Below are 17,137 nucleotides of genomic sequence, written 5' to 3' on the forward strand. Positions count from 1 at the left end.
AATTCTATCCATTCCTTATTCATTTATTAGTTGGAAGACTTCTATAAAGAGAAATGACCCTTCACCCACTATTTGATTTTCCTGAGTACAGTTCTTATAAGAAAGGCAGTAGAAATGCTTGATTCTTTTTATTTATCAGTTTTCCAAATAATGAGTTAGTTCCCTCCCTCCTCTAAAGAAGATCAAAAAGGTTTTTCTTTTAAGTATAATTATGTACTAATGATTTAGATATATTTGATGAGTTTCAATCAGTTGCAGCTATTATTCTCATTGATGCTCAATTATCTCATCATTAGTCAGTGGGAGCTTCTAATTGGCACCTAGGTCCTTTTGACGTGACCCTTGTAGTCTTTAATAGATTCCTTGCTTTCTGTTATGACAAGATTTCCAGGATCATCTTGTACATTTCCCGTTTCAAACTTGACATCTTCCATTTCCCCAAAGAGTCCTGGTTCCTTTTAGTGCAAAGTGGTATTTAAAGACCACAATCTGGGATCTAGAGGTGCTTACTGCTACCGAGTTGGTCAGTTTCTTGTCCTTTTCAGGGCACAGAGCCAGGAAATGCATTTTTTTAAAAGGTAGAATGCATCAAGAGCTACTACAAATACATCCAATTAAATCCAGGACTATAGGGATTTTGCATCTCTTCCTTGATCTTCCATCTGGTTTTGTTTGTTTCTCCCACACCAAAAAAAACTCCAAGAATATAAATATCATTACTTATTTGCTTTATCAGTGTATGCCCCACTAGGCAATGTATATATAGTCAGCTACTAGGTTTTAAATTACTTGGAATAATTTCTCTCTATGTGGTTATGATACCAGCTCAATAGAGAGTTAGGTTCATTTGTTTTTATTTTGCTTTTGCTTCTTTGGGGATTGCTTATTTATTTACTTAATTTTGTTGTGACATTATGTAAAATATTTACATGGTTCTAAAGTCAAATCTGCAATATGAGATATCAGTGATGTCAACCTTCTACCCTGTCCTCTCCATTTTGTTTCCTTCCTTCTTCAATAGATGAACTTAAAAAAAACCTTTTTTGTTTATCTTTCCATTTTGTAAAATATAAGTTAAAAGTATATGCATTCATATTCCTCCTTTCTTAGATAAATGTTTTCCTATTATACACATTTTTATCCACCTCAATATTGGTCTTTTAATAAAACATATGTCTAGGAATATGTTACATGTTTATGTTGTGACTCAGCCTGCTCCCTGTTTTGCTTCTTACCTAAGGGCATGCACTTCTTAAAGCAGATACCCAAAGTCAAGGTATGGATGTACTTTAAAAGGGAAATGGACCTGGGTTTGAATTCCACCTCTACTTGTTACTTGCTGTGTGACTTTGGGCAAATATGTTAATATGTCTTGGTCTCATTATCTTTATCTGTAAAATAGAAATAATAAAACCTTCTTAATAGGGTTATTGTGTATAATGCAGGAAGAACACTGAGCTCAGTGCCTAGTCCACACTAAAGGTTGGATAAATGTGAGTTGTTTTCAATCATGCTATTATTAGCTCTGAGTTTTCTTTCGTATTTTTGTCAACTTGATGATTCCAAGAATCTTACAATTACTGAATGTGATATACCATCCCTTTAGTTTCAGAAGAAGCAGATACCACTTGGGCCACGTGAGTACTCAGAGCACTGAATGCTGTCAGGGCTGCTCAGATACTACTCTGCAGTTAGGGGCTGACTCCTTCGGACCCCAGCCTGGGCCCCTGCATCCTGGCCAGCCTCAGAGAGCTGTGTCCTGGCCTGCAAACCCTGACAGGGGCCACTGTTTCTTGCTTCCCCAACTTCCCTTCTTGACTCAGCTCTTTCTTGTCCCAGGCTGCATCATCCCTGCAGAAGCTGCTTCCAGACCTCTGCTGTTTCCTAGGGAAGCTTCTTTTCAAGCTTAGAAAGAGCTCTCTCCCTCCATTCTCAGGGCCTTGGGCTCAGGCTAAGTGTTCCTTCCTCTTCCCTTCCACTGTCCTTGAGGCTTTATTATTGTGTGACATCATCACCATTCTGACTGTCACTGTATTAGTACACTGTTACTGAGTTAACATGATTACACTGTAAGTTTGTCATTTCATTGCTTGGTTGCATGGTTTTTACAGTCATTTCAGCCCTACGGTGTCCCTGATTACAGGGTTACCACATTACCACAATATTGCCCCATTTGTTAACCAGTAAATCGACCCATCATTTCCTGGTTGAAATTAGTAAATTATTGTATGGTTATCCTGTTTCTGGATTACACCATTACAGCCCTACCCTATCACTTATACCTGGTTACACATCTTTACTGCATTATATTATTGTAGAACCACTTTGTTTCAGTATTATACTATTACTTTGTCACAAAATTACATTGGCTCATCCAAACTAAAATACAAATTTGGAGGATAGGAGAGTGGGAGCAGGAAAGTATATCTCCCAATTCCACATCCCAAAGCCGATTCGCTCCCTATAATTCTGTCTATTGGACATCATGCCCACGTATGTTGCTCAGACGCGTACACTCAGCATACAAAGACATGCTCATTGTTTCTAGTCCCAAGGTGGCCTCTCTTCTTACCTCTGCTGATAGCCCAATCAGCCACCCAGCTTCTTGGATGCAGTCATCTTTGCCCTATCTCTCTTCCTCACCTTCAGGTCCAATTGGCAGCCAGGTCCAGATATGCCATCTCAGTGAAGCTGTCACTAGACCTTCTTGGGCTGCTTGATGGAGCCCACTCAGTTCACCTCATCCCCCTCTGTCTCTCACGGGAAACTTCTCCATCACAAACCTTCCTTCCACAGGTCAATCTCTCTTCCTCATTTCTCATAACTGCACCAGCCTCCTAAAGTTCTCCTTGCCTTAACCTTTCCCTTCAACCACTCTGTCTGGCATCCAGAATTACCTTTGCAAACAAAACTTTGCATCTGGCCATCTTAAGAAGCAACCAGTGACCCCCTTCCTCATCAAGGGCAGGAGAAAGGCCAAACTTAGCCTGGCATTCATTGCCCTTCACAAACTGGTCTCCCTTTCCTTCATCCTTTTCATCCAATCAGTATCTTCGTCCTGTCAATTCAAACTTAGGTAAATATGTCAAAATCAGTTTTGGAAAGTTCTCTCTCCAACCGTTTCTCCTTCTCCTCCACTGGTCAGCCCCATGTTTCGCATGCGCCCAACTCGCTGCACAGAGCATGCTTCTTCCAGATCCTGGGCTTTGCTCTTCTAGCAAGTCCTTCCGGTCATTCTCTCTACCATTCTAACCTCCAACTGTCTGCAGCCTCATCTGAACCCACCCAGCACAGCTGGTTTAAGTCAGTCTGCTGGGCTCACAGGTTGACTGAGTGTTCTCTGAGGGTTTCTTATCTCCCCAGCCACCCCAGCATGTCTTGGGCTGCCAGGAGAGATCTGACTCTGGGGATCTTGACCCCAGAGTCAGGCCAGGGATAGAGCCAAGACAAGATTAGGCCTTTATTCATTCATTTATTTATTCACCAAGTATTTTCTGGTATCCATTAAGTTCCAGACTCTAAGGATAAAGACACGGACTCCATTCTTGTGAAACTTAACATTTGGTGGAAAGAGAGACAATGCACAAGTAGGGTGACATGTTGATGAATGGGGAAGTTTGGGAGCTGTAAAAGCACCTCATGGGTTCAGGGAAGGCTTCCTGGAGGGAGTGACATTTAATCTGAAATCTCAAGGATGAATAGGAGTTAGTCAAATGAGTGGTGGGGGTGGCAAGGTAGAATTTTTCAGGCTTCGAGAAGAACAGCGTGTGCAGAGGCAGGAGGGGAAGGTCAGTGAGGCTGGAGCAGAGAGAGCAGGGGAAGCGTGCTGGAGGCAAGGCTGGGCTAGTGGCAGAGGTCGGGGCTTTGTGGCTTGTGAATCAGGAGTTTGGACTTGACCCCCTGCAGGCCCATGGGGGTTCCATCAAAGAGTGTTAAACTGGAAGTTAGTGTGTATGTGTATGAGTGTGGTGGGGTACATCAGGATATTATTTGTATTTTAAAAGATAACATTAGCTACAAGAAAGTGCATAAATCAGGAGAGCAGGCAGAGTCGCTGATAGTGGTGAGGGGGAGCTAGAAGCAGGTGGCCCAGATTTGCTATGTTTCCGGGAGGTTGAACTGACAGGACTTGGATTCTGATTGGCTGAGTGGGATGAGGGAGAGGGAGGGGTCAAAGACGACTTGTGGGATTCTGACTTAAGTAGTTGAGTGGGAAATGGTGCCATTCCCTCAGATTAGGATCAACGGTTGGGACAATCATGCCTTGGACTCTGCACAAAGAGCCACCCAAGATGGTTGAGGGTAATGATGGGGGGCACTGGGAGTTATGGGGCCTAACAGTCAAGGGGCCAAAGAAGCCTTCCTAATTAAGAGAGCTGATGGCAAGGCCTTGACTAAATGCGGCTGAGGGTCTAAGACATGAGGTTGGGCCTAGGGCTGGGATCTGGGGGCACCTGGAAGCTGAGGGAGCAGGATGCCTGGAGACTTGGAAGTGGACGTAGAGTGGCCAAGTCCTAGGTGACTCTAGCCTTGGTTGGTGACAGACGGCTGGGCTGGGCTGGGCTGCCCTCTCCTCCTCTGATAATTAATCCCGCACGGGGGCCGCGGGCGATGACAGGGCTGTCTAGCGTGCACTTAAGCATTAAATGACCAATTTCTGTCAGACTAACTTCCCCAGCCTCCCCGTCCCCTCCTCTGCTGCCCACCCCCCGCCTGCACCCCCTCCCTCTGCTCCCTGCACTGAGTTTTTCAGCAACTGATGGCTCCTGGTTCATTTCTGTGGAATTAATTGGTCCCTGAATGAATTCTGTTGACAGGGCAATTTATCATGTGTTTGGGCTGACAGTGCGGGTGTCGGGGGGTAGGGGGGTGGAGAGATGAATGGGGGGGCTGAGATGAAGGGGAGGAGGGGGTCTGGGCTGGGGTGAGTATTGACCATAGATAGGGACCTGAGAATTGCCAGCCCAAGGGTTTGGGGTGCCATAGAGCACCCCCAATCATGGCTGCATGCTTTGATACACATCCTTCATCCCACAAGTTTGAGAGAAAACACTAAATTGGAGAGGACCCTCCAAACTTTGTCTGACTTCTTCCCGATCCTTCAATCATCTCAAATAGGGTATCTTCATTGGGGGAATTCAGCACCACCCTACATTAACCTTCTGAAGGCTGGAATGGGGCCTGGGGCTCTGGGAGAAAATAAGGGAGTGTGTGTGTATGTGTGTGTGTGTGTGTGTATGTATGCATGTGTGTGTGCATGTTCGTGCACTCAAGGAGCAAAGGGACTGATTAGTCTGGGGGGTAAGGGGGCTGGTCCCCAGGGAGTTGGGCGCTCAGCCGGCCTGGCTAACAGGGGCCTAAGGGACTGGCTAATTAGGGTACTGGAATGGTTTGGGCAGGCGGGGGTGTTGGGAGGAGGCAGGAAATGTAGTTGGCCCCAAATAGCTGCTTCCTTTGTCTCCCTCCCATAGTCCCCTACCCTGCACCCTCAATGGTCCCCACCATTCTCCTAGAGATCTCTGGGCAGATACTGGGAAGAGAGATAGCAAAAGGAAGTACTGACTCCCAGGTGGGAGAGATGGCAACAAATTAATAAATCCATGCCTCCTTTTCTAGCTTAAAAAGTCCTCCGTCCCCTTCCCCATCTGAATGTATCCACCCCCCTTCCACAGAGCTTTCTTGAACTTCTCCGGGCCACAGAGATTGCCAGGCCACCTACCATATACAACTGCAGAAGCTTAGAATGTCAAAGTGGGAAGGAGTCCTAGAGGCTGGTTTTACCCACCATCTGGTTTTACACACGAGGAAACTGAGGCATGGATAGAGGGAGGGGCTTGTTGAAGGTCACACAGTGATCTTGTGAGCCAACTTCTGGGTCCCTTCTGCTTTCGGCTTGGAGATGCCTCCATACACACATGCTTTTTGCTCTGTTTCTAGGTTGCATCTGGAGGCTGAGAATTCCTTAGGGAGAGGGTGGCTCTTCTACAGGCCTCTTCTACCAGGAAATTGAGGTTGAGCCTGGGCACTTGGGGATGGACAGTCACAAAGATCAGACCATGGGAACGAGCCCAAGGTGCCGCTGGGGTTCAATCAAGTAGGGAGGCCACATGGAGGAGCGAGATGGGAGAGGGGAGAGCGGTGTAATGTTGGGCCCTGAACCCTGAGTCCTGAGAGGTAGAGTCAGCCAGGGTAAGGGGAGCCCTGGATCAAGGCAAGGGTCTACCACCCATGTGTGCTCTCCCTGCTGCAGCCTGGCAAAGTGCTCCTTCTGCCCTCACAGACTACCTTCTAAATCTCCCAGAAGGATTCTTCCAAAACTCTTTACCCTCCACAAGGCAGGGCCCAGCCCTGCTCCCCCCTCTCTCAGCAGATAGCAACTGTGTCTCCTGCACTCTGAGCAGCGATAGGAGCTCCTAACCCCTCATGATCTGCCTCTCCCCGCAGAATTCTCGGTTCCTCTCCACCCCTCACCCCTATGCCTCCACCCCATTCTTTCAGGCCTCTTTCCACAAGCCCCACAGTCCATCTCTGAACAACCCCTCTTCCCCCGTCCAGTTTCCACCCTCTGCTCAGCCCGCAGGCCCACGTACATAGCCTTAGCCTGAAAGGACCTTCCCTTGAGCTCACTGACTGCAGCATCTCCTGACCCTTCTTGTGTTCCCTTCCCTTCCAAACTTTTCTAAAGGATTGTTTACACTCTGCCTGCATCTACTTCCCCAGTTCTCAGCCACCCCTCCCCCTGCAGCTCTCCCTCCCCCTTCAGAAAGCACTAGCTTTCTGGTCACCAGGTGGCCCCTCTTCACCAAATCCAATGGTCTTTCCCTCAGCCATGCAACAAAAAAAGCAAAATCTAGCTTATTCATCAAACAGTTATGCTTATCTGTGTCAAGGAGCTGGTTGTCTCTTTACTGTTTTTTTTAATTTAAACTTTTTTAAAGTCAAAACTACATTAAGAAAGTGTACTCACAGAAATCTCACCCTTACCTAGTCCCCATCCACACTGTTCCCTGTTCAGAGATAACCATTTTTTATTAGATTATTAATCTTTTCAATGTTTATGTATATATAAGCAAATGTGTTAAAATCCTTATTTTCCCTCTTTCTCACACAATGTGTCCACTGTTCTGTATTTTTCTTCTTTTACTTAAAATTCTAACCTTGTTGTGTCTCCAAGTCAGTGTCCTCCCTGAGCTAATCCTTAGCATGGACCCCATCATCTCTTGCCTGGACCATTGTAGTGGGCTCGTACAGGTCTCCCCATACTCACTGTCTCTTCTTGCATCCCACTCCTCACATTGCAGACAGAGAGCTCCTCCAGAAATGCTGGTCTATTACGTCACTCTCTCTTGCTCAAAAACTTTCCATGACTCTCCTTGCCTATAGAAAAAAATTCAGAGTTCTTAAGAGGGCATCCATGCCCCCCAGAACTGTTTAAGTCAGAATTTTGGGGTTACAATTGGTAGACACTCAACACATTTGCTTAAGTGAAAAAAAAGGAGAAGGTACTGGCTAATGACCCTGGAAGTCCCAAAGTGGCCTTGCTTTAGGCCTAGCTGGCTCCAGAGGCTCGAATGATACCGCCAGAGCTCTCCTTCTGTCTCCCTTTCAGCTCTGCGTGTCCCTGCTTGACTCTGAATGTGACTGCACTGAGCTCGCAGGCAGGGACTCTCCACATGGTGGGGAGCTGTCCCTAGGGGTCCAAAGCCCTATCGTTGCAGCTCACAGACCAAAGGAAGAAGAAGCCCTCTCTCTTCCAGTCCCCAGTAAAAAGCCTTCTAAGAGGACTCTTCATAACTTGAAATCTATATGCTTTGAACCGGGATATGGGGTCCCCATTGGCCAGACATAGGTCTCCGGCCCACATCTATGGTCAGGAGCTGATGGGGCATTCTGATTGACAGTCCCATAAGAACTACACAGGATGGGGGAGGGACAGTTTCAAGTGGAAGAGGGGTGCGGAGATCTTAAGGGAAGTGGGGGAGCCAGTCATGGGGCTGCTAGGGAGAAAAGGCACATCAAGAGCAAACGTCTTGGGCATCCCTGGTGGTGCAGTTGTTAAGAATCCGCCTGCCAATGCAGGGAACACGTGTTCGAGCCCTGGTCTGGGAATATCCCACATGCTGCAGAGCAACCAAGCCCGTGCACCACAACTACTGAGCCTGCACACCACAGCTACTGAAGCCCACACGCCTAGAGCCCATGCTGCGCAACAAGAGAAGCCACTGCAATGAGAAGCCCGCGCACCACGATGAAGAGTAGCCCCTGCTTGTCACAAGTAGAGAAAGCCCCCGCACAGCAACGAAGACCCAACGCAGCCAAAAATAAATAAATAAAATAAATAAATTTATTAAAAAATAAAAATATTGAATGCTCTTTCTATTTTTTGGGGGTACGCGGGCCTGTCACCGCCGTGGCCTCTCCAGTTGTGGAGCACAGACTCCGGACGCGCAGACTCAGCGGCCATGGCTCACGGGCCTAGCCGCTCCGCGGCATGTGGGATCTTCCCGGACCGGGGCACGAACCCGTGTCCCCTGCATCGGCAGGCGGGCTCTCAACCATTGCGCCACCAGGGAAGCCCTCCAGCCACATTTTGTTTGGTATATTTCCATGCCTCCATGTCTTGGCTCCTGCTGTTCCCTCAACCCAGGACAGTTTCTAACAGTCATACTTGGTGAACCTCAGCTGGGAACTCTGTGGGAGTAGGGTGGGGGGACAGGGCTAGCAGAGTCAGAATTAGGTGAATTCTGAGGAACAACAAAGCTGGAGAATAGGCCCTGTTTGTGTTTGGGGTGGGTAAATGGGACTGCAGTTAGAACAGGCAACTGGTCAAAGATTGTAGAACATGTTTTGGGGGCCCTCAGGCTGATTCCAAGCAGAAATCAGCACCCCAGGAGCGACACAGCATGAAAGTCAGGCAGTGGTGGTTACTGTTGACAGCGGATCCTCGCTGTCCAATTTGGTATGAAGGAGACCAGAAATAGAACAGAAGGTAAGAAGTTCTGGTGGGAACCAGGTAAGAGGCCCTGGCTCCCAATCTGATGAATTGAGCAGGCCAGGGCTCCCATTCTGGGGGCACCTGGAGGCAAAACCAGGCAGTGGGGGCCAGACAGCCTGCTCTACGTGATGAACGCAGCATTGACTGGGCCAACCCAGTGCCCTGATGACCTCCAGGAATTCACTCACTGCGCACCAGGCAATAATCAGGAGTTCTGCCATGCTGGATTTCCATGGGTTCTGAGCAGGCTCTCTGAAGTGGGGTGCACATCTTCCAGGGCGAGCAAGATTAGTTATGCATGAGAAGAGAACACTGGAATTTCTATGTATTCCAATCTCATCCTTTTTCTATTTTATGTCTTATAAGATTCATAATATGTTAGTCTAGTAGTACATTTATGGAATTTGTAAACAAGTAAATATACCTATATTGCAAGTACACATTGACTTCTTTTTACTGATAGGGTGTACGATCAAAGAAGTTTGAAGACCACTCTTCTAAGAGACTGGTGATTAAAAGGAGTAGCACTGGGCAGGATGGAAGGTGGGACTGTCATTTGCTAAGATGGGAATAGGGAGGAGACACAAGTGGGGAGGGAGAAGGAAGGGGATGGACTTGATTCAGGGCTTGTTGATTTGTTGGGGGCCCCGCAGTGTCATGATGTGAGTAGGCTGGGCAAATAGGCTTGGGGAAAGACAGGCCTGTTGGAATCATGATGGAAAGGAGGTGCCTGGGAGACACTGACCACAGCCAGTGGGAAAGGTCACTCCTAGGTCTGCCTCTAGGCTCTGCTTGCAGCTGCCCAGCCACCCCTGGCAGCTCAGAGCTTCAAGAGGCTTTCAAGTGGGAGGAGACAGAGATGGAAGCTGAGCTGGGAAGGTTTCCCAGGGGCAGAGAAGGAAAGTATCCAAGGGCGGAGAACAGGTGGAGGCCGTGGCCTTTGTGGGAGGGCTGGAACTGGGAGGTTGCTGAAGGGATGGAGAGCAACCCCTTTCCAAGTATCTCAGAAGCAGCCTGGACAATCACTCCATTTCTCCCCCAAACATGAACAGAGAGACCCAGGGACAGACACTCATCCTTCACTGGACACCCGGGCACAAGAACAGTAAGGGTGTCTGAGAAAACCAACAGTTCTCCCACTTCCCCACCCTCAGACTCACACAGGGACATGTAGACCCACGCAGACCAACAGAAATGGGAGCCAGCGACAGACCAACCGACCCACAATATAGGCGCCTGTACGCCCTCAAGATACACCCGGACCGCACCAATCCTAGCAGCCGCTCGCCCAGGCCGGGACTCCGCCAGAATCAGGGGGTGCGCGAGGTCGCTTGAGCCCCCTGGTTCTTCCCTGGTCTCTGCGGGGCTGGACGCTGTCCCGGCCCGGAAATAAATGAGCAGCGAGGAAACTGGTGGCAAGCCTCTGTGGTATCTGTGCGGCCTGGGGGATAAAAATTGAGGCGCGGAGGAAGGAGACAGGACAGCAGACAACCCCCCACCCATGCGGAGAGGGCCTCCGACGTCGCGTTCTGAGAGCCTGCACCCTAAGTTTGGGTGTGGTTGGAGAGGTAGGGAGACCAAATCACTCACTCGAAGGTAGTCTCAAGTTTTGCAAAGCGAAAACTCCTCGCCCCGAGGGCGGGGTGGGGGGGCAGGCAGACTCGTCTGGGCCATTGCCGGCTTTCGGCTGCCGAGGAGAGGGTCCGCAAAGGGGTGGGAGGAGGGTCTCAGCAAAGGGGTGGCAGGGGGGTCGCAATGGAAGTGCCCTTGGGAGGATTATTGAGGGTTTATTTGAGATCGACCAGTGTGAGGGAAGGCCTGTCCCAGAGACAGGTAGAGACAAACCTGGAGCCATGGGGAGTGACATACAAAATTTTATTATTATTATTTATTATTATTATTTATTTGTCATGTGCAAAAAAAAAAAAAGAAAAAAAAGGAAAACAATCAAAACGAACCGACGCGCTGAAAGCGGCCAAGGAGACCAGAGCCATCGGGGGATCTTTCGAGGGTTCGGCTGGGTCCTGGGTCTGGGTCCCCTGTCGCGCCAGCCCCACAGGGACTGGAATGGGACGGGCCTCGGAGTTTGAACCTCGGCTCCCTCGCTGCCCGGCACGGGCCACCGGAGCCTGGCTGGGCACCGGCAGTTCCCTTAACTATTCTCTTCTCTCGTTTTCCTTTTCAAATAAAAAGGCTCGAAGGGGAGAGAGATCTGGGCGAGGACGCCAAGCCTTTTCGGATTTGTTCAAGGATTTTTATTTATTTATTTATTTATTCACTTTTATTGACTTTGTTTCTGTTATTTCGAGTCGTCACGATCCACGGGTGAGGAGACATGCAGGGCGCATCGCCGCTACCGAGAGAGCAACTACGGGGCAGGGCGGCCCGGCCGCCGGCGCCCCAGGGCGCGCGGGGCACGGCCTCGAGGGGCGAGCCTGGGGGCTGGAGCTGCCACCTCTGATCTAGTCTCAGGGGGCAAGGCAGCCAGGGCAGGGCTTGGGAGAGAGGCTGAGGGAGGGAGAGAGACAAGAGAGACGAAGACTGAGAGAGACAGAGTCAGGGGGAGAGAAGCAGAGAAGAGAGATGGAGAGGGGAAGAGATGCAGAGGAGAGAGATGAGGAGGAGAGAGCGAAAACAGGGAATCACAGAGAAATAGCCAACAAAACAGAGGCGAGAGGAGTCCACAGGACCATGTTCGTCATTTTGCATAGAGATTTTTTTTCGTAATTTTTTGTAACAGAAAAAAAAGCCCCCCTCCCCCAGGACGTGCTGTGCTTTAGTGGGCGTGTAGCTGTGTCCCCCCCTCCCCCCCCAGCGAGCGGCGACTCTCACAGTACAGACAGCGGGGCGTATTTACAGGCAGGACGGGTGGGCAACTGGGACTCTACCCGGCGGGGCGGGGCGGGGTGGGGCGGGGTGGACGGGGCGGGGTTATATACATAGGGGTTCGCCTTCACACGACACACACCGTCTTTCTAGGAAGCAGCAGCCTGTTGGGTTTTTGTTTTTGTTTTCCTCTTTTGCAAAAACCATCATATTAAATAAATGTAGACTTTTTGCGGCCCTGTTCATTTCCTGCCAGAGGAGGAGGCTGGAGGTGGGTGGGAGGGGGTGGAGTGGACAGCCCCCCACCTTCCACCCCGAGCAGCTCACACGCCAGCTCAGACCCTGCTCCCACCACCTGCAGATTGAGAGTCTGTGTCGGGGGAGTTGGGGGGGGCATCAAGCAACCGCTCGGGGAAGACCAGTGCCGCGGCCTGCGGAAACTGGTCCTGAGGCAGGCACGGAAGAGCCTTCGGCGGGGCAGCGAGTTAGGGAGGAGAAATGCAGAGCGTCGTGGGCTGGGAAAAGGACGGGCAGGAGGGGGAAGTGCGAGGTCGGCAGATGGAAGAGACGCTGAGGTAGGGGCAAGGCGGGGCTGAGAGTCTGGTCACTAGTAGGAGATGCCTGGGCCCTGGGGAACTGGGCAGTTCAGGTGGAGTAGGGAAGAGCCAAGAGTCGGGCTCCGTGGGTGCGGGCTGCTGGGGCCTGCGTGCCTTGGGTCACAACCTTGGATACCTGACAACCCAGCCGCCCCCCCACCACGCCCCCGTCCCTAGAGCCCGGCCCTCATGCCCCCATTCCATTCCACCTTCCGGGCAGGGCACAGGTGGGGGCAGTCCGGTTGGCGCCGGCGTGCGGACTTTTTCCCGAGGGCTTGGCAGGAGGCTCTTCCCCCTTCTGCAGAACATCGTTCTGTTCTTAATTTCCTTTGCCCAGCCAAGCCTCCCGGCGCCGGAGCGTCCGAGGCGGGCTGCTCCGGGGCTGGGCCGCGCTGCAGTCCGCGCTGATTGTGTGTCACAGAAACGTGTCCCCCGCGCAGCGGCGGGCCCGGCCAGAGTCCGGCGGTGTGGCTGGTCGGCTCCCGGGTCGGCTCGGGCGAGGCGGGGATGAGCTGGGTCGGGCCCTCCTCTCGCGATGCCGCGCAGTCCAGGCAGGCGGGGAGGGGCGGCGGGCGGGATTGGGGGCGGCGGGCCCGGGCCTGAGGGTCCCGCCCGCGGCTCCACCCGTCCTGTCCGGCCTTCGACGGGGTGAAGTGAAGGGCTGTAGGGGTCCTGGGATGGGGTGAGTCTGGGGCGGTGGCCGGGAGGCTTCTTGTCGCGTCGATCCTCCCTCCCTCCGGGGTGGGCGGTCAGACGGGGACGATGTGGAGGCCAAAGCTGTCGGCCTGAAGCTTGATGTGGTCCCCGCGGTAACTAGTGGCGGTCATAGGCAGCGGCAGCAGCGGCAGGGGCGGAGCCCCGGGGGGCGGCACTATAATAATAAGGGGAACCTGGAAGTTAACACAGGAGAAGAATGGGCTGGGTGAGAGGACAAACAGGAGAACAAAAAAGGAAAGAAAAGCAAAGCAAAGACCTCCCCGGGGTGGGGTCTAGCAGGGTCCGGGCAGGGAGGCATTGGCTGGGCTGCGGGGCTGGTTGCCCCCAGAAGAGCTGCATTCACCGGGTGGGAGAGGCACCCGATCGGTGTCGGGGTGTTGGCCGCCGCCCGACTGCGGACCTTCAGGGGGCCCGAGGGTGGGGGCGGCGCAGAGCCTTCCAGCGACGGGGAAGGGAGCGGAGGGGAGAGTTAGGAAGGGGCGGGAGGCGCGGGCGTCCTCTAGGGATCCCGGGGCCTCAGTGCTGCGCTAACGAGCCTGCCCGGCTGGGCACCCAAAGGGCGGGTCGCGGGGAGTCGGACCCGCGTCCGGAAGCAGCACTGCCGAGCTGGCCGGCGGGCGGACGGAAGCGCTGAGCCGCCGGCCAGCCAGGTGGCGTACTCACTTAGTAAGGCGGGGTTGCTGAATCTCCAAGCCTCGTTGTAGGCCGTGTACTGGGGATGGCTGTAAGGGTTGCCGGAGAACTCGCTCCCTGCGGGAGGGCGAGGGAGTGGGGATCAGACACGCGCAACGCCAGAGCGGACCCGACGTGCCCGGCCAGCGGCCTCCCCCGTCTCCGAGGTTCAGGTGCAGCGGGCAGGGTAATGCCCACTGCGGGCGGACGGCAGGGTAGAGGCGGAACAATCCACCTGGTCCAAATGGGGGGAGCCCACGGGGTGTGTGTGTGCGTGTGCGCGCAAAAGCACCGACCCGCCTCGCACACCGGCGTGGAGGTAACTGCGGGGCGGTGCCCGCCTGGGGCTCCCCCCGCGGAGGCGCTCCGGACCACCCAGGAAGGGTTTGTTCCGGGTCCAGGAGCGCCTACGCCGCTGCGTTGGGAGCCAGGGACTCTTTAGTGGCAACTCTGGTTCTAGGAGCCACAGCCCCACAGGGTGGAAGCGGGGGAGGGTGGCGAAGACAGGCCCTCGGGACACTTTGTCCCAGAAAGTCCTGAGAATGGCATCTCAGCATGGTGTCAGTACAAGGGGTGGGGGCTCTGCTGGGAAACACCCCCCTCCCTCCTTCCCCCTAGAGATTTGATAGGTGGGCCATGCAGCAGGGGAAGGAGGCGGCGGGAGGCAGGTGGGCTGCCCGCTGGTTCTCAAGCGGTGAGCGGAGGGCCCCGTGGGCTGGGAGCCGTCGGAAGCTGCTTCCCTCCCTTCGCGGGAGAAAGGCCAGGCCTCCGGGTTTCCCCCTCGCCCTTTCTCCTGTGTGATGACCCCAGACTGTTTACAGTGATCCCTAACCGCGGGTTAAGTAGAGGAGAAGGGGCCCCTCTCGGAGAGGGAGCTGGGGTGGGGGTGGGGGATGCAGCCACTGGAAAGCCTGTTTATTGACGAGGAGGGAAAGCATGCGTGCAGCAGGATAATGAGCTTCTGAGCTCAACTGTGACCAAGAGGAACTGAGCTATCTCCTTCCCCATCGCTAATGAAACAAGTGTAATTTCCTCATCAGCACTAGATTCTGTTTAACGACTCCCCCCTTGCCACCATGAGCTCTCTGAGGCTCCCCTCATCCCCATTCCCTTGCAGACTCCCCCCTCTCTCACCCCCGCCTCTCTAAGACCTCCTCCAGCCTCCACCTGCTCACTGCTGGAACCTTCCCTGAAGAACCTCCTGGCACCCAACGCTTCCATTCGCCCACACCAGCAGCTCTCCTTACCCAGTTCCTCCACCTCCCTTCAGCCCCTATTCTACAACACCCAGCAACAATCTCCCTCTTGGCCAGCCCCCTACATCCACCTCTGCTTACCCAGGGCTGTCCCTGAATGAACGGTCCAGGAATGGGGCCAGTCACCCTACTCTATCCTCCCCCTCCATGAGAGCTGAGCTTCAGGGAAGGGGCACACAGAGGGCAGCCAGCAGGACAGGAAGCAGGCCCAGTGAGTCTCATCCTCTTTAAGACAAGAGTTTTTTGGTGCTTCTGTGAATAGGAACTTCAACTCTCTTTGGCTTCAGGCCCAGCTCCCAATCTGGGGTGAGGGGTTGGGGAGAGCACAACCTCCAGCTGCCATCACCAGACCCCAAATATGGCCTCTGTCTCTCTGATCCACACAGCCCAAACCCAGCTCCTGTCAGATGGGGACGGGTCAGAGCCCCCAGGAGCAATGAGGGCCCAGGGCTCCTCTCAGGAGATGTGGAGGTGCTCCAGCTTGTCTCTCTCTGAAGCCAGTCTCTCTGGTTCCTGGCACAGTCTGTCTTCTGTTCCTCTTTCCTTAGGGAATAACTCCCTTCTCTCCCTGGGGTGGGGTCGGCTCTCGACACTGGTCTTCCCTGTGGGTTGGTGTGGACCAGGGTGGCTTTGTCTGAGTGACAGACATGCCCCTGGAAATGGTTCTTGGCTCCAAGTTTCCATGGAAACCAGGGCAGACTCTTCCAAGCAGTGTCAGCTGGCTGGGGGGTGGGCTGGGGCACTGAGTGTGGAGCTGAGGCTGCGTGCTCCCGGGCACAGACTGGGGTGGGTGGGCACTGCGGAGGGACCAGGACATACAGAAGGGTGCACACACTACTGCAAGCACTTCTGCAAGTTCCCTCCCTGGATTACTCATGAGGGAGGATGAGGGACCCCGGCTGCAGCCTCTAGGGCGAGAGAGGGATAGAACAGCAGTGGCTTGCAGGGGTGGAGATGCTGGGTCTCCCCCAGCCCCAGCCTCAGACTACAGACCACTCAGCAGCTCACCCACAGTTTAGCTACTCCCACCTAAATTAGGCAGCTGCAGCATTGTCACCTACCAGGCACCATTCCTGCCAGGGTGGAGGTGGGGTAGCTTCCCTGGCCAGTGGGGGGCACGTGAGGGGGGTAACCAGGCAGAGTGGTGCTCGCCATGTCACGACCTGGAAAAACACAAAGGGGAAGGGGTGAGGCCTGGAAGAGAGGGGCCTGCCTCTGCTCACACAAGGGTACTCCATGGAAAAGAAAGCGCTGAGTGCAGACATGTAGGGGCACACCTGAATGAGAAGGTCCAGGTGTGCCCTTACATGTATCTAAGCTTACCTAAATGTCCTATGATCAGCTGTGGGTATGCACCTCTGCTCTGTGTAGCTCTTCGTGTGTCCCTCTGTGTGTGTGTGTATGTGTGTTTGCCTTTGCTTGTGTCTCTTTGTAGCCCAAACCCAGATGGAGAAGGGAGGGAGATGACCTGGTTTTACTCCTCCTTCCCGGTGAGATATTCAGCTGTGGTCTATCCAGTAGCCAAATGGACCTCTATCATCTTGCTCACCTCTCCCCTCTTTAACACCCCATCTTTCCTTCAGGCTTGGAGGACACCCCACCAGCACCTGTACAGGAGCTGATGGGTATTCCTTGTCCTCTCCAAGTGAAGCTGCAGGTGCTGGGCCTGGCAGGTGTGAAGAGTGGGGGGCCAGCCAGTGGGCTATTTTGCTGCCAGTGTTCATGGCATTTAAATTATAGAAAACCATCCTTGAAGCAAACCAGGAGCTTTGAGCTAACAGTGCAAATGGATCAGATCAAGTTCCAGTGAGCAAAGTCTGCTCTCCCCACTAGCTGCTAGACTTCTGTCCCTGGAGGTGTCTATTAGCTAGAGTGTGGAGAGTGGGAGGAAGGGCTTTCCTAGTATCCTGGAGTGAAGGCAAAGCGAGCCAATCTTAGGGAGATACCCATGGTCCACAGATATCTCTGGAACACAGCTGTACCTGAACGGCCCCCCTTCCTTGCCTGCCCCCTCCATGGCCATGAAGCGGTCACCGCCTTCTTTGCAGTTTAGCATGCTCCAATCTCTAATGACA

General features: G+C 52.9%; 1 protein-coding gene across 5 annotated transcripts in view; it reads right to left on the reverse strand.

The window, feature by feature from the left end:
- Positions 1 to 10,918: 10,918 nt before the first annotated feature.
- PAX2 (paired box 2) overlaps positions 10,919 to 17,137 on the reverse strand; it is an 81,716-nt gene continuing 75,497 nt past the window's right edge. For 2 of the 5 annotated variants that reach the window (XM_081225141.1, XM_081225140.1), the window contains exons 9-11: positions 16,124 to 16,225; positions 13,798 to 13,884; positions 10,919 to 13,288 (exon numbers count right to left, since the gene is read on the reverse strand). In XM_081225141.1, coding sequence (XP_081081267.1) covers positions 13,167 to 13,288; positions 13,798 to 13,884; positions 16,124 to 16,225 — 311 coding nt within the window. In that variant the 3' untranslated portion in view covers positions 10,919 to 13,166. Of the gene's footprint in view, positions 13,308 to 13,797; positions 13,885 to 16,123; positions 16,226 to 17,137 lie in introns of all 5 variants that reach the window. The other 3 variants (XM_081225143.1, XM_081225142.1, XM_081225144.1) reach the window with 2 other exon arrangements.

Source organism: Mesoplodon bidens (assembly GCF_964165515.1).
Source record: "Mesoplodon bidens genome assembly, chromosome: 1".
NCBI classification, from domain to species: domain Eukaryota; kingdom Metazoa; phylum Chordata; class Mammalia; order Artiodactyla; family Ziphiidae; genus Mesoplodon; species Mesoplodon bidens.